At 41.4% G+C, this 27,468-nt stretch overlaps 2 protein-coding genes across 3 annotated transcripts; both read right to left on the minus strand.

Moving 5' to 3' along the window:
- Positions 1-8,937: 8,937 nt before the first annotated feature.
- pcdhb (protocadherin b) lies at positions 8,938-11,727 on the minus strand. Its single transcript, XM_035523576.1, has one exon. It carries the CDS (start codon positions 11,347-11,349, stop codon positions 8,938-8,940), a length of 2,412 nt encoding a protein of 803 aa, XP_035379469.1. The 5' UTR covers positions 11,350-11,727.
- Positions 11,728-19,154: 7,427 nt separating this feature from the next.
- Positions 19,155-25,839, minus strand: si:ch73-233f7.1 (uncharacterized protein LOC100537710 homolog). 2 transcript variants are annotated; one of them, XM_027007188.2, is made up of 4 exons: positions 23,064-25,839; positions 20,951-21,009; positions 20,144-20,262; positions 19,155-19,474 (listed from the first exon to the last, which is right to left on the minus strand). In XM_027007188.2, the coding sequence occupies exons 1-4, from the start codon at positions 25,581-25,583 to the stop codon at positions 19,155-19,157; spliced, it is 3,018 nt and encodes a 1,005-aa protein (XP_026862989.1). In that variant the 5' UTR covers positions 25,584-25,839. The 2 variants fall into 2 exon arrangements, with proteins under 2 accessions (XP_026862989.1, XP_026862990.1); XM_027007189.2 differs by lacking the exon at positions 20,144-20,262 and having other exon boundaries at positions 19,259-19,474.
- Positions 25,840-27,468: the final 1,629 nt, after the last annotated feature.

The following is a 27,468-nucleotide window of genomic DNA, read 5'->3' on the forward strand; positions in this document are numbered from 1 at the left end:
AGGGAACTCAATAATGCGCCGGGTGCGTTATTTTCCATCACCTGTATCGTATACAATGATTGCGCAAATTGCGGAACGTTGTCGTTAACGTCCAGTAGTTCTAAAGTTATTGTTTCGTTATCAGATAATGGAGGGGCTCCTCTGTCCATAACTGTAAGTGTAATTTCATATTCTGGGACCTTTTCACGGTCCAACGCTTCTGAAACTACCAGTTGATAATAGTTGTCGGTTAATTCTTTCAGAATAAACGGTAATTTTTCCGAAATGTGAATATATATTTGCCCGTTTTCTCCCGAATCTTTGTCACTTACACTAACCACTGCAATAACTGATCCAACGGCTACATCTTCTTTGATTGGACTCAGAAATGATTTAATAGATATTTCAGGATGATTGTCGTTCATATCTGTAATTAAAATTCTCACTTTACATTGCCCCGATAAAGGATTCGATCCTTTGTCTGTGGCTAATATTTCCATATCATAAATCTTAAAATCCTCATAGTTGATCGTTTCTTTGACTCTGATCTCCCCATTATTATGATTTAAGGAAAATGTTCGTTGCGTTTTCTCCGATGTATATAAACTAAACGAGTAATTTATGTCTGAATTCGACCCTTCATCTAAATCCGTCGCATTTAACTTGACTACCAGGCTTCCAATTGGCGAATTCTCGGTAAGATTAATCGTGTAACTTTCCTTGTCGAACTGAGGGGCATTATCATTTGTGTCTAGCACACGCACAATAATGCTTGCTGTTCCAGAGCGAGAAGGAATTCCGCCATCAGCAGCAATTAGCATTAGATTGTGAACAGTGTGTTCCTCGCGGTCTAAAGACTTTTTAAGGATTAAATCAGCAAATTTTGAGCCATCTCTGCCTGTTTGTACTTCAATATCAAAATGATCACTATCACTTAAATAGTACGTTCTAATTGAATTTGATCCAATATCGGGGTCAACGGCATTACTTAACGAAAATCTTTCCTCTGCAGATGTAGACTCCGAAATGTCCAAATTAATCGTATCCCTGCGGAAATACGGGGCATTATCATTAATGTCCTGTATTTCAATTTCAATGTTAAATATGCGCACAGGATTTTCTAATATCACCTCCATTTTAAGATAGCAAGTAGACTTCGATGTACATAGATATTCCCTGTCAATCCTCTCTAAAATAAACAGCTCTCCCGTGTCTTTGTTTACCTCCAAGTATTTCTTATTCGCAATAATGTCTAATCGCATTTTACGATTTTCCAACGTGTTTACATCTAGCCCTAAATCAGAGGCTAAACTGGCAACCACAGATCCCACTTCCAGTTCCTCGGGAACAGAATAATGGGTCACAGAGGCGACTGGGTAAAAGACGGCAGAAACAATACACAACGCCGCTACATACCATCTGCACTGCTGCGGTTCCATTGTTCCTTTATGAGAGATGTTTTCTATGCCAACCGAACAGGCTAGTAACAGTTACAGAAGGATACACGATAATTCAAAACTGTCTCATTTAAGCGTCTAAATACAAATAATCCGTTGTCCGTCCAACAGTAACTCGGACATAAAGGATTATATCCGTATTAGGACTTCTACAGGCGCAGTCCACAGACTCAAAAGCTGTTATAGACGGAAAATACTGCGTTTTATTAGCAAACAGCGACCCTTTGTGCAGTTGAGATGAAGTACAAACACAAAATTAGGAGGGTTTGTCAAGAGCTCTAGTAATGTAGCAACAACTTAAAATTCATAAACTGTACTGGTTCAAGAGGGAAATGCAAATAAAAAATACGTGAAAAAGCTTCAATGAAAATTTGTTAAATAAATTAGTTTTCGTACCTGTAAGGTAGATGCAGCTGAGTCACTAGTCTCGGTCAGTCCTGTGCTCCTCGGTATACTGGACACAATGTATCGCGCCCCCTTTGGCACTGGCTGTCTAACTACTAGCTTCCCTTTCCTGGTCTCCGCTAGAAACAAGCTGTACCAGTAGGCATCATTGGAGACCAGGGTGGAATCTGCGATGGTAGAGTTCCTCTCACTGATCACACTGTTCCTACACGGAGGAGCCGCTTTACTGGGCTTCGGTTTCTGACACTTCAGTACGATGGTGACAAATATAGTGATTAGTAACAAGAATGACACCGAGCCCAGTCCGATCACCAGATACAGGTTCAAGTCTGAGAAGATGTCATATTCTAAAGGCACTTCAGTCATGTCAGCGTATGTTTTAAGTGCGGTCTCCACTGTGGACAATTTGATGGTGACTGTAGCAGACAGAGAGGGCTCTCCATTGTCCTTGGCGATCACCACCAGCCGTTGGTGGCGTGAGTCTCTGTAGCTGAACATTCTCATGGTCCGGATCTCTCCATTGTACTGGTCCAAGCTGAACAATGTAGCATCCGTGTTTTGGAGAAACTGGTACATGATCCGGGAGTTGTGGACCGAGTCAGTATCAATGGCAATAACTTTGGCTATCAGAGTTCCTTTATCGGTGGATCTGGGTATTTTCTCCTCCACCACTGAGCCGCGCGCACGCCATGGAGACACTATGACAGGTGTGTTGTCATTCTGGTCCATAATAATAATGTGAACAGTAACGTTACTGCTGAGTGGAGGAACACCAGAGTCTCTGGCCTCGATATGGAAAAGGAACTCCTTCTCTATCTCATAATCAAACGTCTTTAACGCGTAAAGGTTTCCATTCTCTGGATTAATGGAGAACAGCATGGACATGGAGGTGTTCACTATTTCCTTTTCAATTATGAAATAAACTAGATATTGATTTTCATGGAGGTCTGGGTCGTGTGCGGTGAGGGAGCTCAGTAAAGCTCCAGGTGCGTTGTTTTCTATAACCTGTATGGTATAGAATGATTGTGCAAACTGCGGAACGTTGTCGTTAATATCCAGCAGTTCTAGAGTTATAGTTTCATTATCAGATAAAGGAGGTTTGCCCTTGTCTATAACGGTAAATGTGATGTCATATTCTGGAACCTTTTCGCGGTCTAATGGTTCTGAAACAACAAGTTCGTAATAATTGTCAGATGATTCTTTTAGCGCAAAAGGTAATTTATCAGATACATAAATGTCAATTTGTCCATTTTCTCCTGAATCTTTATCACTCACACTAACAACTGCGATAACTGTGCCTACAGCTACATCCTCTTTAACTGGATTTGAAAAAGATCGTATGGAAATTTCTGGGTGATTGTCATTCATGTCGGTAATCATAAGAGTTAGTTTACACTGTCCGGATAATGAATTAGTGCCTTTGTCCTTTGCTATAATCTCCATGTTATAAATTCGGAAGTCCTCGTAGTTAATCATTTCTTTAACTCTTATCTCACCAGAATCAGGATTTAAACTAAAAGCCTCCTGTGCTTTTTCCGACGTATAGAGGCTGAATGAATATATAACGTCAGCGTTAGAACCTTCATCTAAGTCTGTTGCATTTAATTTGACAACGAGGCTCCCAATGGGGGAGTTCTCCGTTACATTTATTATATAGCTCTCCTGGTCAAACTTGGGTGCGTTGTCGTTTGCGTCTAGCACGCGAACAATAATGCTCGCTGTTCCTGAGCGCGCGGGGACTCCGCCATCTACAGCTGTTAGTATAAGATTATGAACATCTTGAATTTCACGGTCTAATGCCTTTTTCAAAATTAAATCTGCAAATTTTGAACCGTCTCTCCCAGACTGTATTTCTATGTCAAAATGTTCACTTTCACTTAAATAGTAGGTTTTGACCGAATTAGAGCCAACATCTGAATCTACCGCATTGCTGACGGAAAATCTTTCACCCGCTGCTGTCGATTCCGAGATGTCCAGATGAACAGCGTCTCGTCGAAAATGCGGATTATTGTCGTTAATATCTGTTATTTCCAATTCTATATAAAAAATCCGCACAGGACTCTCAACGGTCACCTCCATTTTTAAAAAGCAAGTCGTCGTTGTTTTAGCTGGGCACAAATGTTCACGGTCGATCTTTTCTAGGATGTAGAGTTCCCCTTTCTCTTTGTTGATGTCGAGATATTTCCTATTTGCAATAACATCTAATCGAACCTTTCGTTTAATCAGGGTCTTTACATCTAGTCCTAAATCACTGGCTAGATTTGCAACCACGGATCCTTCTTCCATTTCTTCGGGAATAGAATAATGAGTTACAGCAAACGTTGTGTGTATCACCGCGCAGAATAAAAAAACGCACGAGACGTACCTTCCCCAGCGCTGTATGTTCATATCCATCCCCATTGTCTAAGTATGTCCTTAAACAACGCAACCTATGCGATACATTAAATTCCAATGACGCGTCGAAACAGTAACTGGTATATTATACTTCCTTTGAGGAAAATAAAACAATGCTTTGCTGGAACCGCGAGATTTTGTCCAGGCCCTATTTCTCACAAAATGCAGGTCTGATCACATAGAAATCAAGTGCCATGGCGACAAGGGTAATCCGCCCAGTGAACGTCACGTACGTTTTGCTGGAGCATAGCGACACATTGTGAGGAAAAGGAAAGATGCATCACCAATTAGCTGTAGTACATTACAGTTGGAATGATGCATCACCAATTAGCTGTAGTACATTACAGTTGGAATGATGCATCACCAATTAGCTGTAGTACATTACAGTTGGAATGATGCATCACCAATTAGCTGTAGTACATTACAGTTGGAATGATGTAGAATAATGTAAAACCTTTTGTTAACTTTATTTTTAAAATACGGCAAATAGATAGATAGATAGATAGATAGATAGATAGATAGATAGATAGATAGATAGATAGATAGATAGATAGATAGATAGATAGATAGATAGATAGATAGATAGATAGATAGATAGATAGAGATAAAGTTGTTTTTGTTATTATTATTCTTATTGTTGTTGTTGTATTGCATGCTGTACCAGGGCAGCCACCCCAGGAGGGAATGGCACAGACTCCTGTGACTTTAGTCTCCATGACAAGTAAGACCTCTGATGGTGAAAAGCAACCAGAGGAGAACCCAAGCGCAGATACAGGATTATGAAGAGCAAACAAGGAGCTGAACACAGGAAAAACCCAACCACCACTGCAAGTGCGACTCAAAATGGCATTGTAAGGGTTACATTACTGTGATGCAAGAGAGATGGCGGGGATGAGTAAATGACAGACGACAACTGACTGGGAGGGGAAAAGTGGAAGTTGCGCAACCAGACAGCTGCGATAGATTTATCACAGAGAAAGGGAGAGCACTAACCACACACAACTGGACAAAGCAGCATCAGAGCAATGGTGGCTTTTGCCACGAAGACTATGAGAACGAGGCACACCCCTCAATAGACAGAATCGGATCACCAGTATGGACACGACAGAGAGAGAGCACGCAGCATCCAGCCAGATAGAAAATGGAATTACAGGAGTGGAAGCTCATTTGCTCAAGTGCGAGGAGTCAGAGAAGACCTGACCTCTCCTGACGTGGGTGTTGAGGAAGGAACTAACTGAACTAGACTGCCATGCTTTAACCACTAGACGAGGGTAAACTGTGGATGCTAAAGGGAGGCCTCACCACTGGGGTGGGGGTGGGGGTGGGGCCAATAACAGAAGGGGAGAACTGTCCCCAGAAGTAACATAAAAATAAACATCAGGGAAGATTGTCCCTCACAGAACACAGAGGAAACAGAAAAAGAAGTCTTGTATGGAACTTTCCAGTCAAGATAACATTTACCGACGTGGTAGCAACAACGTGTTGCTGAGGCCAAAACGTCACAAAAACTGGTGTTTAGTGAAGCCTTTGTATAGACAAATATAACCTGCTGGATAGCCTGTTGTTTGATAATTAGCAGTGTGCGAGCTCCCTCTAGCGGCCAGAGGCCTGCGCTGCAGATAGCCCCCCCCAACAGCCCCCCCCCACACACACACACCCACACACACACACACACACACACACACACACACACATACATGTAAAAAAAAAAATTATCTTCTGACTGGGATGTGACAATATTTACTTTCTAAATGCATAAAATAATTTTTTCATTACCGTAAAAAAACAAAAACAAAACAAAACAAAACATCTGTCTTACCTGTAAAGTAGATGCAGCTGAGTCACTAGTCTCAGTCAGTCCTGTGCTCCTCGGTATACTGGACACAATGTATCGCGCCCCCTTTGGCACTGGCTGTCTAACTACTAGCTTCCCTTTCCTGGTCTCCGCTAGAAACAAGCTGTACCAGTAGGCATCATTGGAGACCAGGGTGGAATCTGCGATGGTAGAGTTCCTCTCACTGATCACACTGTTCCTACACGGAGGAGCCGCTTTACTGGGCTTTGGTTTCTGACACTTCAGTACGATGGTGACCAATATAGTGATTAGTAACAAGAATGACACCGAGCCCAGTCCGATCACCAGATACAGGTTCAAGTCTGAGAAGATGTCATATTCTAAAGGCACTTCAGTCATGTCAGCGTATGTTTTAAGTGCGGTCTCCACTGTGGACAATTTGATGGTGACTGTAGCAGACAGAGAGGGCTCTCCATTGTCCTTGGCGATCACCACCAGCCGTTGGTGGCGTGAGTCTCTGTAGCTGAACATTCTCATGGTCCGGATCTCTCCATTGTACTGGTCCAAGCTGAACAATGTAGCATCCGTGTTTTGGAGAAACTGGTACATGATCCGGGAGTTGTGGACCGAGTCAGTATCAATGGCAATAACTTTGGCTATCAGAGTTCCTTTATCGGTGGATCTGGGTATTTTCTCCTCCACCACTGAGCCGCGCGCACGCCATGGAGACACTATGACAGGTGTGTTGTCATTCTGGTCCATAATAATAATGTGAACAGTAACGTTACTGCTGAGTGGAGGAACACCAGAGTCTCTGGCCTCGATATGGAAAAGGAACTCCTTCTCTATCTCATAATCAAACGTCTTTAACGCGTAAAGGTTTCCATTCTCTGGATTAATGGAGAACAGCATGGACATGGAGGTGTTCACTATTTCCTTTTCAATTATGAAATAAACTAGATATTGATTTTCATGGAGGTCTGGGTCGTGTGCGGTGAGGGAGCTCAGTAAAGCTCCAGGTGCGTTGTTTTCTATAACCTGTATGGTATAGAATGATTGTGCAAACTGCGGAACGTTGTCGTTAATATCCAGCAGTTCTAGAGTTATAGTTTCATTATCAGATAAAGGAGGTTTGCCCTTGTCTATAACGGTAAATGTGATGTCATATTCTGGAACCTTTTCGCGGTCTAATGGTTCTGAAACAACAAGTTCGTAATAATTGTCAGATGATTCTTTTAGCGCAAAAGGTAATTTATCAGATACATAAATGTCAATTTGTCCATTTTCTCCTGAATCTTTATCACTCACACTAACAACTGCGATAACTGTGCCTACAGCTACATCCTCTTTAACTGGATTTGAAAAAGATCGTATGGAAATTTCTGGGTGATTGTCATTCATGTCGGTAATCATAAGAGTTAGTTTACACTGTCCGGATAATGAATTAGTGCCTTTGTCCTTTGCTATAATCTCCATGTTATAAATTCGGAAGTCCTCGTAGTTAATCATTTCTTTAACTCTTATCTCACCAGAATCAGGATTTAAACTAAAAGCCTCCTGTGCTTTTTCCGACGTATAGAGGCTGAATGAATATATAACGTCAGCGTTAGAACCTTCATCTAAGTCTGTTGCATTTAATTTGACAACGAGGCTCCCAATGGGGGAGTTCTCCGTTACATTTATTATATAGCTCTCCTGGTCAAACTTGGGTGCGTTGTCGTTTGCGTCTAGCACGCGAACAATAATGCTCGCTGTTCCTGAGCGCGCGGGGACTCCGCCATCTACAGCTGTTAGTATAAGATTATGAACATCTTGAATTTCACGGTCTAATGCCTTTTTCAAAATTAAATCTGCAAATTTTGAACCGTCTCTCCCAGACTGTATTTCTATGTCAAAATGTTCACTTTCACTTAAATAGTAGGTTTTGACCGAATTAGAGCCAACATCTGAATCTACCGCATTGCTGACGGAAAATCTTTCACCTGCTATTGTCGATTCTGAAATATCCAGATGAATTGTGTCTCGTCGAAAATGCGGATTATTGTCGTTAATATCTGTTATTTCTAATTCGATATAGAATATGCGCAGAGGACTCTCAACAGTCAGTTCCATTTTTAAAAAACAAGTCGTTTTAGCTGGGCACAAAAGTTCACGATCGATCTTTTCTAGTATGTAGAGTTCCCCTTTCTCTTTGTTGATGTCGAGATATTTCCTATTTGCAATAACATCTAAACGGACATTTCGTTTAGCCAGAGTCTTTAAATCCAATGCTAAATCAGTGGCTAGATTTGCAACCACGGATCCTTCTTCCATTTCTTCTGGAATAGAATAATGAGTTACAGAAAACGACGTGTGGATCACCACGCAGAATAAAATAACACACGAGACGTACCTTCTGCAAGACTGTGCGTTCATATGCATCTCCATTGTCTCAGTATGTGATTACGGTCCGCAAACAAAGCAACCCATGCAATATTTCGAAGTCCAACAACGCGTCAGAATAATGTTTGGTAACTTATATCAAATAAGTATAAGTATATATGCCTTGGAAGGAAATAAAAGACCGCTTTGCTAGAACTTCAATATTTTGTCCAGAAGCTATCACATACAAAATGCAGTTATGATCACACAGAAATCAACTGTCATGGCGACAAGTGTAAATCGGCCAATGAATGTTCAGTGCGTTTTGCTGTAAGACAGCGACACATTGTGCGCAAACCGAAAGATGCATCCCTAACTGGTTTTATTAAACTACAGTACAAATATGCGGAAGAAACCATTCGTTAACCTTATTTATAGTATTGCAAACACCAAAAAAAGTTCTGTTTACTGGGTTACTGTGATGTGCCTATATATACTTCCTAAATGCAGAAAAAAAAAAATATTGTGCATTACTTACTTAAACATCTATCTTACCTGTAAAGTAGATGCGGCTGAGTCACTAGTCTCGGTCAGTCCCGTGCTCCTCGGTATACTGGACACAATGTATCGCGCCCCCTTTGGCACTGGCTGTCTAACTACTAGCTTTCCTTTCCTGGTCTCTGCTAGAAACAAGCTGTACCAGTAGGCATCATTGGAGACCAGGGTGGAATCTGCGATGGTAGAGTTCCTCTCACTGATCACACTGTTCCTACACGGAGGAGCCGCTTTACTGGGCTTCGGTTTCTGACACTTCAGTACGATGGTGACCAATATAGTGATTAGTAACAGGAATGACACCGAGCCCAGTCCGATCACCAGATACAGGTTCAAGTCTGAGAAGATGTCATATTCTAAAGGCACTTCAGTCATGTCAGCATATGTTTTAAGTGCGGTCTCCACTGTGGACAATTTGATGGTGACTGTAGCAGACAGAGAGGGCTCTCCATTGTCCTTGGCGATCACCACCAGCCGTTGGTGGCGTGAGTCTCTGTAGCTGAACATTCTCATGGTCCGGATCTCTCCATTGTACTGGTCCAAGCTGAATAATGTAGCGTCAGTGTTCTGCAGAAACTGGTATGTGATCCTGGAGTTGTGGACTGAGTCGGTATCAATAGCAATAACTTTGGCTATCAGAGTTCCTTTATCGGTGGATCTGGGTATTTTCTCCTCCACCACTGATCCGTGCGCACGCCATGGAGACACTATGGCAGGTGTGTTGTCATTCTGGTCCATAATAATAATGTGAACAGTAACGTTACTGCTGAGTGGAGGAACACCAGAGTCTCTGGCCTCGATGTGGAAAAGGAACTCCTTCTCTATCTCATAATCAAACGTCTTTAATGCGTAAAGGTTTCCATTCTCTGGATTGATGGAGAACAGCATGGACATGGAGGTGTTCACTATTTCCTTTTCTATTATGAAATAAACTAGATATTGATTTTCATGGAGGTCTGGATCATTGGCAGTTAAGGAACTTAGCAATGCCCCAGGCGCGTTATTCTCCATAACAGTTATACTATAGAAAGTCAGTGGGAACTGGGGAGCATTATCATTTATGTCTAATAAGTGCACGGTTATAGTTTCATTATCAGACAATGGAGGATTTCCGCCATCTGTCACTTGTAAAGTGATCTCATATTCTGGAATTATTTCACGATCTAAATTTTCTGAGACCACTAGTTCATAGTGATAATCTGAGGATTTGTTCAAAGTAAATGGTAGGTTCTTATTTATTGTAAGATTAACTTTACCGTTATCTCCCGTGTCTCTGTCGCTTACAGCAACAAGAGCGATCACTGTGCCGACGGGGATGTCCTCTTTTACAGTATTCTTCAGTGATTTTATCGTTATCTCCGGATAGTTATCATTCATGTCCATTATGTGTAGTGTTATTCTACACTGACCGGACAGCGGAATGGGGCCGTTGTCTTTCGCCTCGATATGCATTTCAAATATTTTCATATCTTCAAAGTCTACTGTGCCTTTAACAGTTATCTCACCAGTTTTTGAATTCAAATCGAATACCTCTTGCGTCTTCTCAGACGTATAAAGCGTAAATGAATATGTTATTTCCGCATTTGAGCCTTCGTCCACATCAGATGCGTTTAGTTTAGTGACAAGGGTTCCAATCGGCGAATTCTCACTCATGTTTACAGAGTAAACTGTGCGGTCAAACTGAGGCGCGTTGTCGTTGGTATCCAGCACGCGAACAATAATATTAGCAGTTCCGGAGCGTGCAGGTACTCCGCCATCGACGGCAGTGAGAATGAGATTATGGACAGCCTGTTCCTCTCTGTCCAGTGCCTTCATCAGGACCAAGTCGACATATTTTGTTCCATCACTACCAGAGTGAATATCTATAGTGAAATGGTCACTATTGCTAAGTCTGTAAGAGTCAACCGTGTTAATACCTACATCCGGGTCAAAAGCACTGGGTAAAGAGAATCTCTCTTCTGGTGAGGCAGACTCCGACACATCCATTTCAATCCTTTCTCTTCGAAAATGCGGTGCGTTATCGTTTATATCAGTGATGCCCAGTTCAATGTTGAATATACGTAAAGGGCTTTCGATTATGAGATCCAATTTAACAAAACACTTTGTTTTAGCTTGACATATGTCTTCTCTGTCTATTTTATCTATAATATACAGTTCCCCAGTTCTTTTGTTTACTTCTAAATATTTTTTGTTGTGAAATATGTCTAACTTTACCTCTCGCTGAGCCAGGCCACTTATGTCTAATCCCAAATCTGCGGCTAGATTGGCAACGACGGATCCCCTCTCCATCTCCTCCGGTATAGAGTAACGAGTGACGGACAAAGCCTTTCTCCATGTCGTCCAAAATACAAAGAAAAACGTTAAACGGTACACATATCCCGGAGTCTTCATCGTCAATGCCATGTTCAACAAACGTTCAGTATGTCAACTTGACCCGTTTGCTCTCCGAACGTCCTCTGGACTGCCGAGTATCGTTAAAAAACTGAGAATTTGCGAGATGTTCTTACTGAATGTTAGATATATGCAAACCTTTTAATAGGCTGCGCCTTTTGTGCCATTTACTGGCCGACAGCGACACGTTGAGCCCAACATCAGTGATGGTCCGCAGAGGAAAGAATAAGGACTGGGTGAAAGGTGGTTAAGGCAGAGGCTGCAGAGCTGCTTCTGGAGCTGGAGCTAAGTGAGGACTTTAACGCTATGTTGTCTCGGCAATCACTGTCGTTTCACATTTTTGGACGGATATTGAATGTATTTATGTTTAAGCAAAGTTCATGATAAGAGGTGTTTAAGAAGTGTAGAGTAATTCTCAGAACCACTGATGTGTGACAGCGACACACTGCATTTTTTTAAAAAACAAGGCAAAAGAGATTATTGTTGATGTTGTTATAATAATAATTATTGTTGTTGTTGTTGTATTCTTAAAAACATGTAAACTGTTCTCAGCGAGTTCTGTTGGAATGTAAAAAAAAATGTAAAAAATGTTTCACATCTGCAGCATTTATATTTTTTCGAATACTGAAAAGCATGTTTAAAACTGAGCAAGTTTCATAATTTCATTACAACCAAATAATCTGCATAATACAAATTATACAAGGCAGTATAATAGCATTACAGCATTATAGTCACACTTTGGTAACCTTAAGAAGGACACTGGTATTTCTAGGGTCACATTCAGTTAGTGGATTTTTCATATACATGTCTCCTATACTCTGGAATAGTGATCCAAAAATATGAGAGATACAAAGTCAGTAAGTGTTCTCGAATACTTCTAGAAGGCTTATTTATTTATCTTGGCATATATGTAATTTAAGTTGGGGTTTTTTATGTATTTCATTATTAGTAATATAATTTCGTTATTGTACTTGATCATGTAAACTTTCTTTAACAATTTTTGCATTAAGTTCTTTGAGACTTTGGATTAAAGTGAAATTCTATAAATAACAATAACGATAATGATTGTTGTTGTTGTTGTTGTTGTTGTTGTTGTTGTTGATGATGATGATGATGATGATGATGATGATGATGATGATATTGATATTATAAAGCTACCTTCGAATTCATTCCATTACTTTTCACAAGGCTATTTCAAGTTTTAAAGTTAAAAAAAAAAACATGCAAAAAGTAACATTTATTCTTATATAAATAAGAATAAATTATTTATATATATATAAATATTTTACTTCACTAATGTTGGAAAATCAATCAACAATAAGTACAAGAAGTTTCCGGAGAATTATATAAAAATATGTCAAAAAAATATGCAAAAAGAGTCTGGCCTGTTTCTTTCATCATTAACAAGTGGAAGGACTTACTTACACTGAATGGACAGACAAAGGTTATGGAGCTATTAAGTGAGTGCTTTTGCTCATATTGTCTTGATAATTACTGTTGTTTTGACTGCACTAGGCTGGTTTAAGTTAATAGAAAGGCATTCTAACTCATTTATATTATGCAAAGTCCGCTGTAAGTGCATTTTAGATGAGTAAGAGGTATAAATGAGGTTTCAGCACCACTATCATGGACAGCGACACACTGAGTTTCCTACATAAACATTTAATTAAAATAAAGTCAAACCAAAATCAGATTGTTGTTTAAATAATCTGTGGGGGGGCGGGGGGCGGGGGGGTTTCTACAAGAGTTCTTTTGTAATGTAAAAATATCAAAATTATATTCACATCTGCAGCATATTTTCAAGATCCTCAGTTTAAATGCACAGTATTCACATTTCAGAGTGAACAAGTTTCAAACTTTTATAACATCCAAAGAACCTGCTTAATTCTGGTAGCACTTTCACTGTTCAGTACCCCTGTTAAATGTAACATACAGTTAAAAAAGAAATCCTTTCTTTTTATACAATAAGCATATTGTGACGTTCTGAAAGCAGGATGACGAGCCATGCCTAACAACAAAATGTTTTATTTCACACAGATGACAACATGGTTAGCAAGCTAACCTGGTTCAAACATTGGCAAAACGTATACATAGACACAGGACTTATACATACACACTAACCACACACAATAAGGAGCAGGTGTAAAACACAAAGAGGGTGTGGTCGTGCAGACGAACATACGCACGCACACACACACAGGGAGATGTTTGGGGAGAGGGGCCGTACCGTGACACACATCAATTATTGGTTTTATAAGCTTTATCTTTAGGGACTTTTAGGTGGTTATCAATTACCTCATATTTTATTCTGATAAACTTAGTTTTTATGGACTCTTATGTGGTTTTAGCACTTAAGCCAAATATCTTATCATTGATTATTTCAGTATTTATATATACAGAGTAAGAACAGTCCTTTAAGTGTAGTGTTGTGTCATTCTATGCTAGGATCCATTCAAGTGTTTCAATACATCTAAATCTGACCTTATACACTGATGTCAGTAAGCTACTTACAGTTACCCTAAATGAAGATCTATCTGAACACTGTCTAATCTGTTTTGAATGTCAGAGAAGTGCAACCTCTGGATCTAGATCATAATGGAATCATGTGCTTAGACTGTTTATAGCAGTTACAAATTGACCTAAAACCATGTAAATTCTGCAGTGTGACATGTGAGAAATCACAGGTTGATCAGGTGACTGATAGGTTCAGTCCAGCACCACCTAGTATGAGAACCATTTATGCAAAGATTTGTCTACATGGTAAAGTGAACAGTTATGTTCCCTCAAACAAATGTGTCAGTGCGAGCAAAGAACAATATGATGGAGGTGTTTGAGAAAAGACTTTGAGAACATTTTTCATTAACTATCATCGGGCTTTCATTACAGGCATCGTCGAAATTATTAATTTATCTATGGAATTAGACCCACTGGCTCTGACATAACTAAAGTTTGAAACAAATACTTAACAAAGAACACTTATCATTATATTGATATGAAGGAAATCCAAGAAAATAATCAGTCCATAGAAGTCTTTATAATAGGTAAAAAGTAAAGGCTAAATGGCTCTAAATGGCATCCAAAGAGTTTAGATCATTCTGTGGCCTGTTTGTTTAATCAAAGTGGAAACACTCAAGTGGACTTACAAAGTGTTTAAGAGAATTCACAAGTTATTTATAAAGTCCGTAAGCAAGGGAAATAAAGAATTGGGATCCATAGAGTGGCGGATCACTGTGAGTGCAGATACATATAATATATAGTATATATATAGTTTCATTATTCCTCTCTGCATTATATTTTCTGTGAAGCACTTTGTAAACTGTGTTTATTGAAGTGCTATGCAAATAAAGTTACAATAATTCTAGTAATAAGTAATTTAGTTTAGCTCCAACCCTAATCTAGCACATCTGGCTCTAATATCAATCTGCTACTGAAGGAGATGATTATCTGGAACAGGTGTGTTAATTTGGGGTTGGAACTAAACTCTGCATGGTAGTAGATCACTTGCACACCCCTGTAGTAGGGTGTCAAGAAATTACCCAGTAGGCCTGCATTAAAGAGTAATCTCTTAATTACCTAAGAAGGACACTATGTTTAGATGCATCTAAAGAATCCATTACAACTTCTGTTAAACTGTTAAAGTTAGATTGAACATTCACTCATAGTGAATTCAAAGACAACTTTTTTTACACTGACTGAGACGTTAAAAACCGAATATTAATTGGGAAGTGTCATGTAATGAGACTATTATAGAAACGCGCATGGCCCTTTAAGAACGTTCAATGCACCTACGTGTGACGTGTCCCCGAAGTAGGAACAACGTTTGCCATTAACGGGAACTATTAATGCCAACTTGGATGCTTAGACATTAAATTATTTCACAAGAAGTGTGAATATTGTCTTGTTTTGATGGGAGGTATATAGCAGAATATGAGACGAAATTATGATAAGAAATAATTTGCTGACTTTTAAAATGGTATTCTGTCTTGGCTCTAAATTCTACATTTAAATGATTTTTCAAATAAGTAAAAAGAACAACTTTTGATGGAACATTTTAAGGTGGAACGTAAGCGACCTCTGCTGGCTGAACTCTGAAATAGGCGAGCCTCCTTTTTCTCAGCGAGAGCAACAGGGGCCTTCTTCTCAAACAACCGCTGCCTTAAGGAGGCGAGCGTTAAATCAAGGGACCGATTTCATCTGAAATGTATGATATTATATTTATACATAAATGCTATCGGAGGCTGACCGATTTAAAACAATTATTTTCATGCCTTCATAAAAATACATATGACCAAATCTAAAAGTCCTGATCAGATGCTTGTGTAAGAACACTGTAAAGAAAAACAGATATGGATTAGGACTTTGCTTGGGAAAATAAGTGTTTTCACTTTCTTCATGTATATCATTTTTTGAAAATCTCTTATAATTAATTCGTTTACAGTAGGATTTCCTTTAGAAAATAACTATTTTGCTGAATAAATACTTAAATAGCTCATGTGCTTATAAAATGCCAAAATATTGAAATTTGTTTTCTTTGACTGCTCTTGCAGGGCACCAGTATTGTTGCCAATTATACTTGAATGTTGGTTGTTATTAGTATACATGGCTGTTCACAGATTATATCTCTTAAAATAACGTAATACAGGTCACTCTACTGAGCAACAGACTGAGTGAAATACTTAGACAACTGTTGAGCCTTCAGGAGGCATTTTGGGCTTAATTCAGCGACTCATGGACGACGCGAGATGTCCACATGATGATCCCTGTGAAGAGCTTGTAATGTTGAGGGTTCGAGGATGAGGTGAGTCGGCAGGGCCCTGTGTGAAGCTCTAATGGTTTAGCACATGATATTTCACATCATATCCTGTGTATAAAATATGCAATCCAAAGACCATGAACGCAGTTGAGAGCAATATCCACAGACATCTAAAGTCATGTGATGCATTGACAGATACTGATGCTGCATAGTGAAAAAGTGTAGGGTGAGAAAGAAACTTCCAAATTAGAGATATACATATATAGAGAATGTCCATGTTAGTTCCAACTCCTGTAAGAGTAATATGAAGGTAACAGAGGGCGTGAGTCAGGCAGGCTTTCTGCACAGAGCAGAATGATGAGCTCTGAAAGCAGGCAGAGGACCTACAAGGGTGCTATAACATTTAGTAAAATAGGCCTGATTAGCAGGCTACGAATCAGGGAGAACCGACTGGGAGAAGAACAGAAAGACTGGGTAGGTGTTGCCATGGTAACCATGAAGCAATATTCTGTGTGTCTTAGAGGTCAAGGTCAAACTGCCTGCTTGCCTATGGCTTGGCCTCTTTGGGTTTAAAGGTCAGGAGCTAATAAAAATCATCCTTAAAGGTCCATTACAGCACAGACATGCTTAATAAATGGTGAATGTTTTTAGTGTTAGGGCAAGGTACCAATCTTCATCTGCACAGATCAATAAAGCATAGCACATGTGAAAATGCTAAGGCCTGTGGTAAACCTTAAACAAACAAAAGACCAACAGAGGCCTACATTTATGGCTATGGTGAAAATTAAATCATAATACTGTTCCATTAAAATGAATTGCACATTAACATCCAGTGAAAGTTTCCAGATTTTTAAGTGTTCCGTCATCTTGAGTTATTGCCACTGTTTGCTCTGGGATGTACACCTATGGAAACAGTACAGTCTAAGACTTTTCCTTCGAAAAAATCTCTCTCCTAACAGCTTCTCTGTTGAAAATGCTTTTTGAAAGTTTAGAACTAAGCTGTGTCTGGTAAACTACCGCAAGTACGAATGAAGTAATTACAAAATAATAACTTTAATCAGGCTATTCCACTACACTGCAGTGTATAAAAGGACTTATCTTGTCACATCCGGTCGATGGGCGAACTTCGATTTAGAGAAGTGTGTTAGCGTTACATGGACTGTTTACGATATTATCATTTGTAGTGAGAAAGGACATGTGGCAAATCTAATTACCCCTCTCAATTGGACGATACACATCTATTGACATTTTGAACTCATTTCCCGGGGAAATTAAAACGGAAAGGGCGCTGGAGACACCGGGCCACTTTCAAGATTGTGTCCATGTATGGCATTTTAAGGTTCAGTTAAAGCCCCCAGCACCCCCTACCCCACCTCTGTTTCACTGGGTTTAATTAAAATGATATTTCCAACACGGAGTTGTGTGTTTGTTTAGTTAATGAACCAAGTCTATTCTCTGCGGCCAAGAAGAGGAACGAGGAATTTAATTAGCATTTTGGAATGTTTACTCCCGATAGGGAGAGTGATGTAGGCCTTTTTTTCTGAGAGTCTTCTTTTCGTGACAATGGCGCGTAAAATCTAATGTCACGGGTCATTTTTTAATACTACTTATGAACAATGAAATATAAAATACAGTGACAGGCAATGGTAGAAAAAATAAATAAAGATACCCATCTATGGGTGGAAAATTCTCTACTTCGGCGTAAATTACATACACGGTTAACTGGTAGCCCTACATACCTCAGCGAAACACTTATGAAATTACACATGAGTTTGCTGAGAAAATCCGTGACACTGCAAATATTTTAAAAGTGTAAGGCAATGTAAAAACTACAACCACGTAGCACCAAGCAATAAAGATATTCCAGTACATGAAAGGAAACGACATAATAGGCAATATTCCAACAACTGTAACATATGATAACCTATGACACATTATGACATCATAAAGTGAACCAACACGTCTAAAGCAAGAAGAGGGGAAGAAAAGTCTTTAAAGTATTCTATTATTTCAGAAAAAAATACTTTATTCTCAGGATTTATACAGTAATGTAATGCCATCGCCTAAAGTAAATCACCTGTGTGTCAGTTACACAATTTGCATACATATTAATTTTGTTCACATTGTTCACTGAGCAATAAACATATTAGTCTGACTCATCTGTTCCAGTGAGCAATCAGTCAATCTAAGGCTTTGTCCCATGGCATGACGATGCTGTTGAAACAGAAATTTCACACTTCACAGAGGCCATGTAATGTTCACGTTTTGGCTGACATGATTGTCAAATTAACAGCACTAGCAAAGTTGTTGTTATAATAATGAAGAATAGTTTTAAACACAAAAAAGCTTAAATAATAATAATAATAATAATAATAATATTGATAATGATATGTCACTGTTTTGTCACTGGTGCTGATTTGAGACATTTGAACTTTAGAGCTCTGTAGGCATGCTCGCCTATCAGAGCAGTAGGAGGGCTTTATTCAGGCCACGATCAACTAAACTGATACTACTTGCCACCCAAATCATGCCTGTTTTCAGTCACCATAGTCATGGCATACATGATACTACAGGTTCCTCATTTCTGGATGGTTCAGTTACTAGAGCACATTCGGGTTCATCTCAAGGTGGTTTCCTTAGTGACCCCATAAATCTTTTTCTTTCTGCCTTCTTGTGGACCTGACACCGACTGACAAGTGCAATGTGACAGTGAGCCAGTTCTATATCCCAGCGTGAATTCTGACACCTCCTTGTCCGGGCCCATGCCTGATGTACCCTAAATACACAAACATGACAGAATGAAAGAATTCAACCGAGCGGTGTGCCTCCAAGTAAACAGCCTCGTAGGAAGCAGACCACACGCAGTAGAAATGCAATGGAACTGTAAGACAAGAGCAGTTTGGTTTGGAAAGATAGGCTCTGCTTTGGTCATATTGGATCTCTGCACTCTCCCCTCTACCCTCATGCTCCTCCTCTTCACCTACACCTCCCATGCTAACGCACCGAGTCCCTTTGTGCCAGCCCTTCTCAGCCCCGCCCTCCTCCCCCGCTGCCCCCTCCCTCCCTATTTGTTGTACAGGTCATTGTTGATGACCTCTGCCCCCACGTCCTCATGTGAGTCATAGCTGCTGGGCGAGATGAACTTGCGTTTCTTGCCAAAGGTGGAGAAGGAGTTGTGGACATCCAGTTCGCCCCGCTGGCCGGGCCGCAGGGTGCAGAGGGCGGAGGGGGTGCCGGGGATGTAGACATTATGCTGGTAGTCGGGTGGAGGTTGGGCCTGTGGGCGGGCTGCCGGCTGCTGCTGCTGGGGGTTGGTGGTGGTGCTGTAGCGTGGCGTCCAGGTCCGCTGCGGAGGTCCCGATGCTGGTGACGACATTCTGTACTCTGGGTCGGACAGATTGGGGGGGAACTAGAGTGAGGAAATACATTTTCCCTGCCTATAGGATTTGTGGGGTGGAGAAAAGTTGTAGCTGGCCTGAATGTTTGATAGTAAGATGAAAACAACACATTTTTTACTGCTAATTGCTTGTTAAACCTGGGGATTCAGAAATGTGTAAAGTATATTTAACTGCACAGTGAAGTGTATTTTTTCAGCACTACTTAAAAGCACTAAACAGCATCACAAACCAAGGCCCAGATAAAACCAGGAATCATTTTACCGATGTGACATTTCTCTTAGATCATGGCCCCTCTCGGAGCTTGTTAATCTGTTACTCTGTTGCACACAGAGGCTGGCCTGGCAGAAGAAAGCATCGACAAATAAACCCTAACCTCCCACGCAGAAAACTCTGATGGTCAGTGATCACAATGCAGGAACAACACACAAGAATAGCAAACTATGTAAATGCTTGCTTAGAGTGTAATTACCAAAGATAAAGGAGATGAGAAATCTCTCAGGCGTCTTTTAGAGTTTCACATTTCAAGAGAGTGCTGTACTGTCCAAACTTTGATAGAACACCCCTTTTTCAGTGTAGGACTAGGAGGCCGGCCACCGTGGACCAGGAGGTGTGATCTACTCTGGTTGCAGCTACTCTGGGGGATTTATTAGCTCACCTCTCATGCGTGTCCCCCAGGTCCAGTACTGTCCAGCAGCCCCTGGTCTGATATAGTTCTCAGGATCAGTCTGCGTGGCCTTCCGCATTAGACTGCCGTCCATGTTTACTGAGTTATAGCTTAAGACGCATCGCAGAGACATGGTGATTAGTGCAGACACAATACGGTCAGATATTCTGATGCAGCAAACCAGTGACAAACAGAATTGGTGAGAATGGTTATCGGTGAGAGTGTTGTTCAACTGAAAAGTGAGTTACGTCGCTATCAAGGTCCTGTTATGGTTACCTTAAGTGGAGGGTGTGACTGGCACCAACTACTGAAGCAGGCAAATGTCATTTTTCTTCATAAATGGTCATTGAAATGCAGGATTCTTACGTCTTATATTCTTATGTGCAGGATTCTTATGTCTCTATGGCCAGAATTTTATGAATATTTCTATTGCACAATTCTAAGAGATTCAACAGCCAAAGAATTCTCAAATGTGTACGGTAGAGTGGTGAAGTGTCACATGTGTAAAAATTGTTGGTTTTTCATTCAAACCCAGCATGATGGACTGATCCCTAAAGTGTAGTTTCAGGAGTGACAAAAACATGAACCATGATGTAATGGTTCTTAATAGGATATTTATTAGAGGGTCTGCTGCTGATGATCACTGTAGATGTTTCTCTACAGAGATCAGGGTAAAGAACCTCAAATTGATTCAGTCTGACTGTTTACAATATTCTACATACAAATGAGGACTACAGGTGTGTGTGTGGGTGTGTGTGTGTGTGTGTGTGTGTGTGTGCGTGTGCGTGTGTGTGTTACCTCTTCAGAGACGAAGTGTGATTCTTGTTGAGAGCCCAGTCAGTATTGTCTTGCTTCAACTGCAAAAAAATACACTTTGTGACTTTCAACAGTTATTGGCAAACTTTATTTAAACATATTTCTTTAAAATATTATAAGATAACACTTTATTGATCCCGAAGAAAAATGCAGAAATTAACATTAATCAGTATTATCATAAACGAAAAATCCATACATAAATGGAAAACAAATGGGTCGAACGTTTGTAGTTTCGTAGTCACGTACAGGAGCATTGACTGCCCCCTTGTGGTCAAAAGCGTGAATGACGCTGTTTCATTTGGAAGTGGAACTTTATGCCTTAAGCAAAGGTTCTTGTCATTTTCCTTCCTTTCATGCACCGAGGCGCAGCGGGGGAGAGGGTGTCGAGGCGAGCAAGCCCGCTGATGTTGTTCCGAGTTAAAGTAGGGGAGTATGGATTCCACGCTCTACTTATTCACTTAGAACCACTGACAGGAAGGATGCAATGTAACGTATCAGAATGGTAATTCAAAATACCTTCCGAAACCAATTAAGCCACCGCGGGGATGAAATGAGAAATGATTTTAATCTTCAAAGGAATCCTCACTAGACTGGAAATTAATTAGAGATTAATAATGAATTTAATTGTTTGGCAGTTTTAACTTTCTGCTTTTTAAAATAGAATAAAATTACCGTCCGTGAGCATTTTGAATAGCAGTTCTCGTGGGAATGCGTTAACTTCGCTCACTCACCAAAAAAGCTGTCCTGGTAGGGAACATTAAAAGGGCTAATAACACGAAAGAGATGTCTAGAGGTGACCTTCAACGGTAACTGTTTTACCTTTCCTTGTACTTTTAGATGTTTGGTATTTCTGGATCCGGTAGTTTTAGAAGCTTTAATTAAATGTTTGTTTTTTTTTCTCAAAAAGAGTTTAACAGGTTTTTAAAGTTAAAATCCAGCCTTTTAACTCGACGAAGGTAACGGAGCAGTAGAGAATGTCCTATAACTTAGTCTTTATGATATACAGTAATGACAATAAAATATCACACTTTTATATCCATCTAGTTTGGTTAGAATATTTCAGATCTAGCTCAAGCAGACTCCCTCTGTCTGTTCCTCACGCGCACACAACACACGCACGAGACACATGCACGCGCGATCTCTTTTTTCTCATTCACCAGTTCACATTCCTTGAGAATAAAGCGGACGAATCTACAGGCGCGACACGTCCCAGTCGGTTTCTGCTCTCTCTCCCCCACGCGCTCCCATTTTTCAGTCCCATTACGGACGGAACCAGTCCGCGTCCGAGCGTCATTGTGCACCGTATAATGGCAATGTCGCGCGCGTGCCCTTGAGACAACGTTGATGAGAGCTTTTATGCCCAAACCCAACTGACAAAAGGAGGAGAAAGACAACCGCGTGCGTCCCGAAGCCCTTAACCTCGAGGAAGCACAATTCTACGTTTAGTTTATCCTGACTTGTTTGGTTAAAAGATAGAGTGATATTTCCGAAGTTCAAATGAACATCTTTGTTCTTTTTTTAACTGCGTTAAGATCTTACCTCGCGGTGTTAGACTGCTTACGACAAAACACAAGCCTGAATGACGAAAAACTGTCTGTAGGAGAGAAGCAATTTGCCTGAGGAAAGCATTGTGTCTGTCGAAAGGTTAATGATCATAGAAAGAGAACTAGCTGTCTCAGAAAGAGACACGCTGAGACGCATTGTCCTCGTTTCTCCTCAGTAACGGATCCCCTGCTTCCACTATGGGCCCTCCAACCCCTCACCTTCGAGAAACACTCGTTTATTTTTAAGCAAGTTCACTGACGTTGCCTTCTAATTTCTCCTCACTGTACCGTCACTGAATATGTACTGATGCCCTATTCTGCTAAGTTATTACTGTAGCAGTGAATTACTCTCATTGATTTTCCAGATTTTATGGGCAGATTTTAAGTGAAGTACCATAACGCAATTGATTTATACTTCGGTAAACAATACAGCGTTTAAGAAAGTGTAATTTTCCATAAAAAATAAAGAAGCATTTTTTCACGATTTCTAATTGCTGTCCAATTCCACAGTCCAGGGATAAAGGTAAACAAACAAATACAGCTGTGTTTACCTCGTTAGCAGTTGTCGCTCCGTTGTTCACCGAAGAGCTTCGGCTCTGCGCGTTCCACGCCAGATTGTCGGTCCCCTTCGCGACGTTGTTTCTCGGGGTACCGGGACTGTATGGCTTTAGAAACATAAAGTCGCTTTTGGCGGATTCCGGTGTCAGACACACCTTGTAGCAGTACGACTGAGACAGAGTTCCCGTGTTACTGTTCACTTCCACGCAGTTCGTGGGCACTTTGGCTCCTGTGGAAATCTGCATATTAAGGTTAGACTTTCTGAACACCTCCGTGGGTGGCTCGGGCTCGAAACTGCAGCAGGCACCTCCGAACGAGGAAAGCGCGTAGCTGCTCGTGCAGTCTCGGTCTTTGTAACACTTGACCCCGGTCAGTACAAGAATAGCCACAAGGAAGATCAGCGAGACGGTGCTCAATGACACGATTAAATAGAGCGCGAGGCTGGAAGGCGGCTGATGGCTGAGCGAGAGGTCACCGAAATCTGACAGGGACTCCGGGACGCTGTCCACTAATGACAAAATGATAGAAACTGTAGCAGAAAGCGGAGGTTGTCCGTTGTCCTTGACCAGTATGACGAGTCTTTGCCTGGTGGCGTCTTTGTCGGTGAAGCGACGGATCGTCCTAATTTCACCCGTGTAAAGGGCAACGCTAAACAGCCCCGGGTCTGTCGCCTGCAGCACCTGATAAGAGAGGCGAGAATTTTGCCCTGCGTCGGCGTCCAAGGCTGTAATTTTCGCCACGAGATATCCTGCGTCCACCGACCTAGGTACCACCTCTGTGGCCAGCGTGCCGTTTTTCGGTAACGGAGACACGACGACTGGTGCGTTGTCATTTTGATCCAAAACAAAAACGTTGACAGTCACGTTGCTGGTTAGCGGCGGAAAACCGGCGTCCTGTGCTTGGACTCGAATCTGAAAGTTTCGGAGCTGCTCGTAGTCAAAGGATCGCAGAGCGTAAATATTGCCGTTGTCTGAGTTGACTGAGACGTAAGTGGACACGGGCATACCCTGTATCTCACCTTCTAAAATAGAGTAGGATAGATAGGCGTTCTGATTGAAGTCCGGATCGAATGCAGTCACCGAGCAGATAGAGGCGCCTGGGGCATTATTCTCTGTCACATAGACCGTGTATGACGGCTGAACGAAACGCGGGGGGTTGTCGTTAATGTCGGACACTTGGACAAGAATAGTTTTTCTAGTGGAAAGCGGCGGCGAGCCTAAATCTCGCGCAGTGAGAGTGATGTTGTACTCGGAAATCAGCTCTCTGTCTAGAAATTCGCTCGTCACTAGAGTGTAGTAGTTTTTGAAAGAAGAGTGAAGCCGAAAGGGAAGGTTGCTAGGGATCTGACAGTCCACGGCCCCGTTCTCCCCGGAATCACGGTCCATTACACTAATGACGGCTATCACGGTACCGGGCGGTGCATCCTCCTGAACAGGTGTGGAGACAGAGGTCAGAATGACCTCGGGCGCATTGTCGTTAACGTCTAAAATATCGACTAGTACTTTACAGTGCACGGCCACAGCAGAGGGACCCTTGTCTTTAGCCTGTACGTAGAGCTCGTACACGCTGGCTTTCTCATAGTCCACGATACCGTTCACTCGAATTTCACCCGAGAAAGAGTCCACACTAAATAGCTCACGCACTTTTAGGGGTGCGTGCCCGCTGAATGAATAGGTTATCTCACCGTTCGCCCCTTCATCCAGGTCCGTGGCGTTGAGCTTGAGCACGAGACTACCTCTTGGTGCGTTCTCTACGAGAGTGACCCGGTAAACAGATCGGTCGAATACGGGAACGTTATCATTCGCATCCAGCACCGTGACCGTGATTTGAGCCGTACCTGAGCGCAACGGAGAGCCACCGTCCACAGCTGTGAGAACCATTTCATGAGTTTTCTGCTGCTCCCGGTCTAAGGGAGACTCGAGCACAAGCTCCGCGAATTTACTTCCGTCGTTGCGCGTCTGGATGTCCAGTACAAAGTGTTGGTTCGCGCTCAGCAAGTATGAGCGGAGCGAGTTCGAGCCGACATCAAGGTCCTGAGCGCTCTCCAACGGGAATCTTGAGCCGGGGGCAGCAGATTCGGTAATCTCTAGGTTAAACTCGCTCCACGGAAAACTCGGAGCATTATCGTTAACGTCCAAAATCTCAACTTCCACTCGGTATAGGTCCAAAGGGCTTTCGATGACGACCTGCATGTGCAAAAAGCAAACTGGATTCAGTTCGCAGAGCTCTTCTCGATCAATCTTCTCATTCACAAACAAAATCCCGTTTTCCAAATTGACCTCTAAATACTGTTTTCTGGCTCCAGACACTATCCTAAATCTCCTGGCAGACAACTTGGCCACATCCAAACCCAAATCCTCGCCGATGTTGCCGACAAATGCTCCGTGCTCGAGCTCCTCTGGAATTGAGTACCGAATCTGAGCGAGCGCTCGATCCAGCGCGCACCCGCACAGAAGTAGGCAGATAACTGACCCCGCGAACGTCCATCGCTTCCAGTGAAACCCCGGCTCCATCTCCGTAATGCGTAAACCCTCAGGGGCTTGACATGGTCTGGTTCATGGTTACAAAAGGTAAAAAAGGGGAACAGTAAATTGTTAAAACCTTTTAAAGTTGACAGGCCGTCACGATGTTCTACGCTGAAATTAGTAAAGTGGCAAAAGTAAAGCATTTAATGAAAAGTATAATAATATATTCCGTTAACTTAGCAGGAGCCCTCGGAGAGACGCGAGGCGTCTCTCAGCATTGCGCTCCCCGCGCGAAGCACCAGGGGTCTGTGAGCGGGGGAGGCTCGCGTTTTGATTTTCCAGCGTATTAGACATTTTGAGGACCGGGTGCGAGCAGGGAGGGGGTGGAGCCCGCTAGGCATCTTATTGGTGGACGGCGGCATGAAAGCGCCAAGCGTAATTACTGTACCGGCACGATTAACTCTCTCATTACCGCGTGGCATGGAATCTGATTATGTAAACTTTGATTCCTCAGTATGTCAAGATTTTTGATTGAATGGATTTAACATCACAGTCCGGATTCAACCGTTTTTACTTCAAAATCCTAGCAAATAGATGTTTTTTTTGTTTGTTTGTTTTTCAAAAATCCACGTGAGGAAAAGGGCTGTCAGTTCGGAATTTGATCAACACGATTTCTTGCTTATTTGCCAGTGATCTCAGGTCGCAGGATATTCTAAAGAGAGAGGAGAATATATATAAGAGGACAGTCTATTGTATTGATAAAAATAAAAAATCCTTTTCCAAGTTAGGGGATAAGAGGCAGCCTATATGGTCCACCACGCGCGCGCCCTTGAAAGTTTATCAGGAGCAAGGACATTCTAATTAGAAGCCCGTGTTCTACCTCTGTCACTCTCTCTCTCTCTCTCTCACACACACACACACACGCACACACACACACACACACACAGACACACACACAATTTTTAAAATGGTTAATTTCTTTAAATTGTTAAATTGTAGTTGTGTATAAGGTCACATGGTTAAAAGATGATGCCCTCGACACTCGAAACCTAAAACCCACGAGCCTCACTTTGTTGCACTCTCCGAAGGTTTAAATAACCACTGAACACAATCTGTCGACAGCCTTAACCTCAAGCAGACGGTTAAGCCGCTCCAGAAATGATTGCATTTCTGAAAAACACGACTTCCACTGCTCTCAAATTATTTTTAATTAACGGAGTGGAGGATTAGAGCGTAGCTATCTGGGATCAGTCGTTCTCTAACAGAAGAATACGAATGTTTCCTAATAAATAATCCCGAGCTGAACCAACGGAGTTATGGTGCCTGTTATTAACATGCATGACATGAGCCTTTAAATCCGTCTCATCCACTTTCCACGCAGCGCAAGCACGTTGACCAAACTACAGGTAAATGTGCGCTGGAACGCACAGTGTCACGACAAAACATTGCTCCACGGAGTGCTGTATACACAGGCAAACGAACAGTTTGATGCCAAGCAAGCTAAATGAGAGATCACCGATAGCTTTTTCTTCTTTTTACTCTTTCGCATTTTTCCGAAATGTAATTAATCAGCTAAAAAAGTCACATGACATTTGGCCAAAGTTTTGTTGTGCAAAAGCAGCTGAGAAATATATCTTATTTTGTTTCCTCGTTAAATGCACGTTTATGCTTTTCCAAACCTAATCCTTGATCGCCATCTATTGGATTTTCGAAACAGCTACAATTCGAATCTCAAGTAGGTCTATAGGCAATAGAAGAAGAAAAAAATTCATTGTTTTGTTTATTAAAATAATTTTTTTATTAACATTGTTTTAATTTTAATTTAGTCTGCAAAGTCACCATAGAAAGCTAAATGATTTTATAAGGCTATTATAGCTGTAATCTAACCAACCACGTATCACACCAACACTGTTATAACAATTTTGACAGGTGT

Source organism: Electrophorus electricus, chromosome 2 (genome assembly GCF_013358815.1).
Source record: "Electrophorus electricus isolate fEleEle1 chromosome 2, fEleEle1.pri, whole genome shotgun sequence".
Taxonomy (NCBI): Eukaryota; Metazoa; Chordata; class Actinopteri; order Gymnotiformes; family Gymnotidae; genus Electrophorus; species Electrophorus electricus.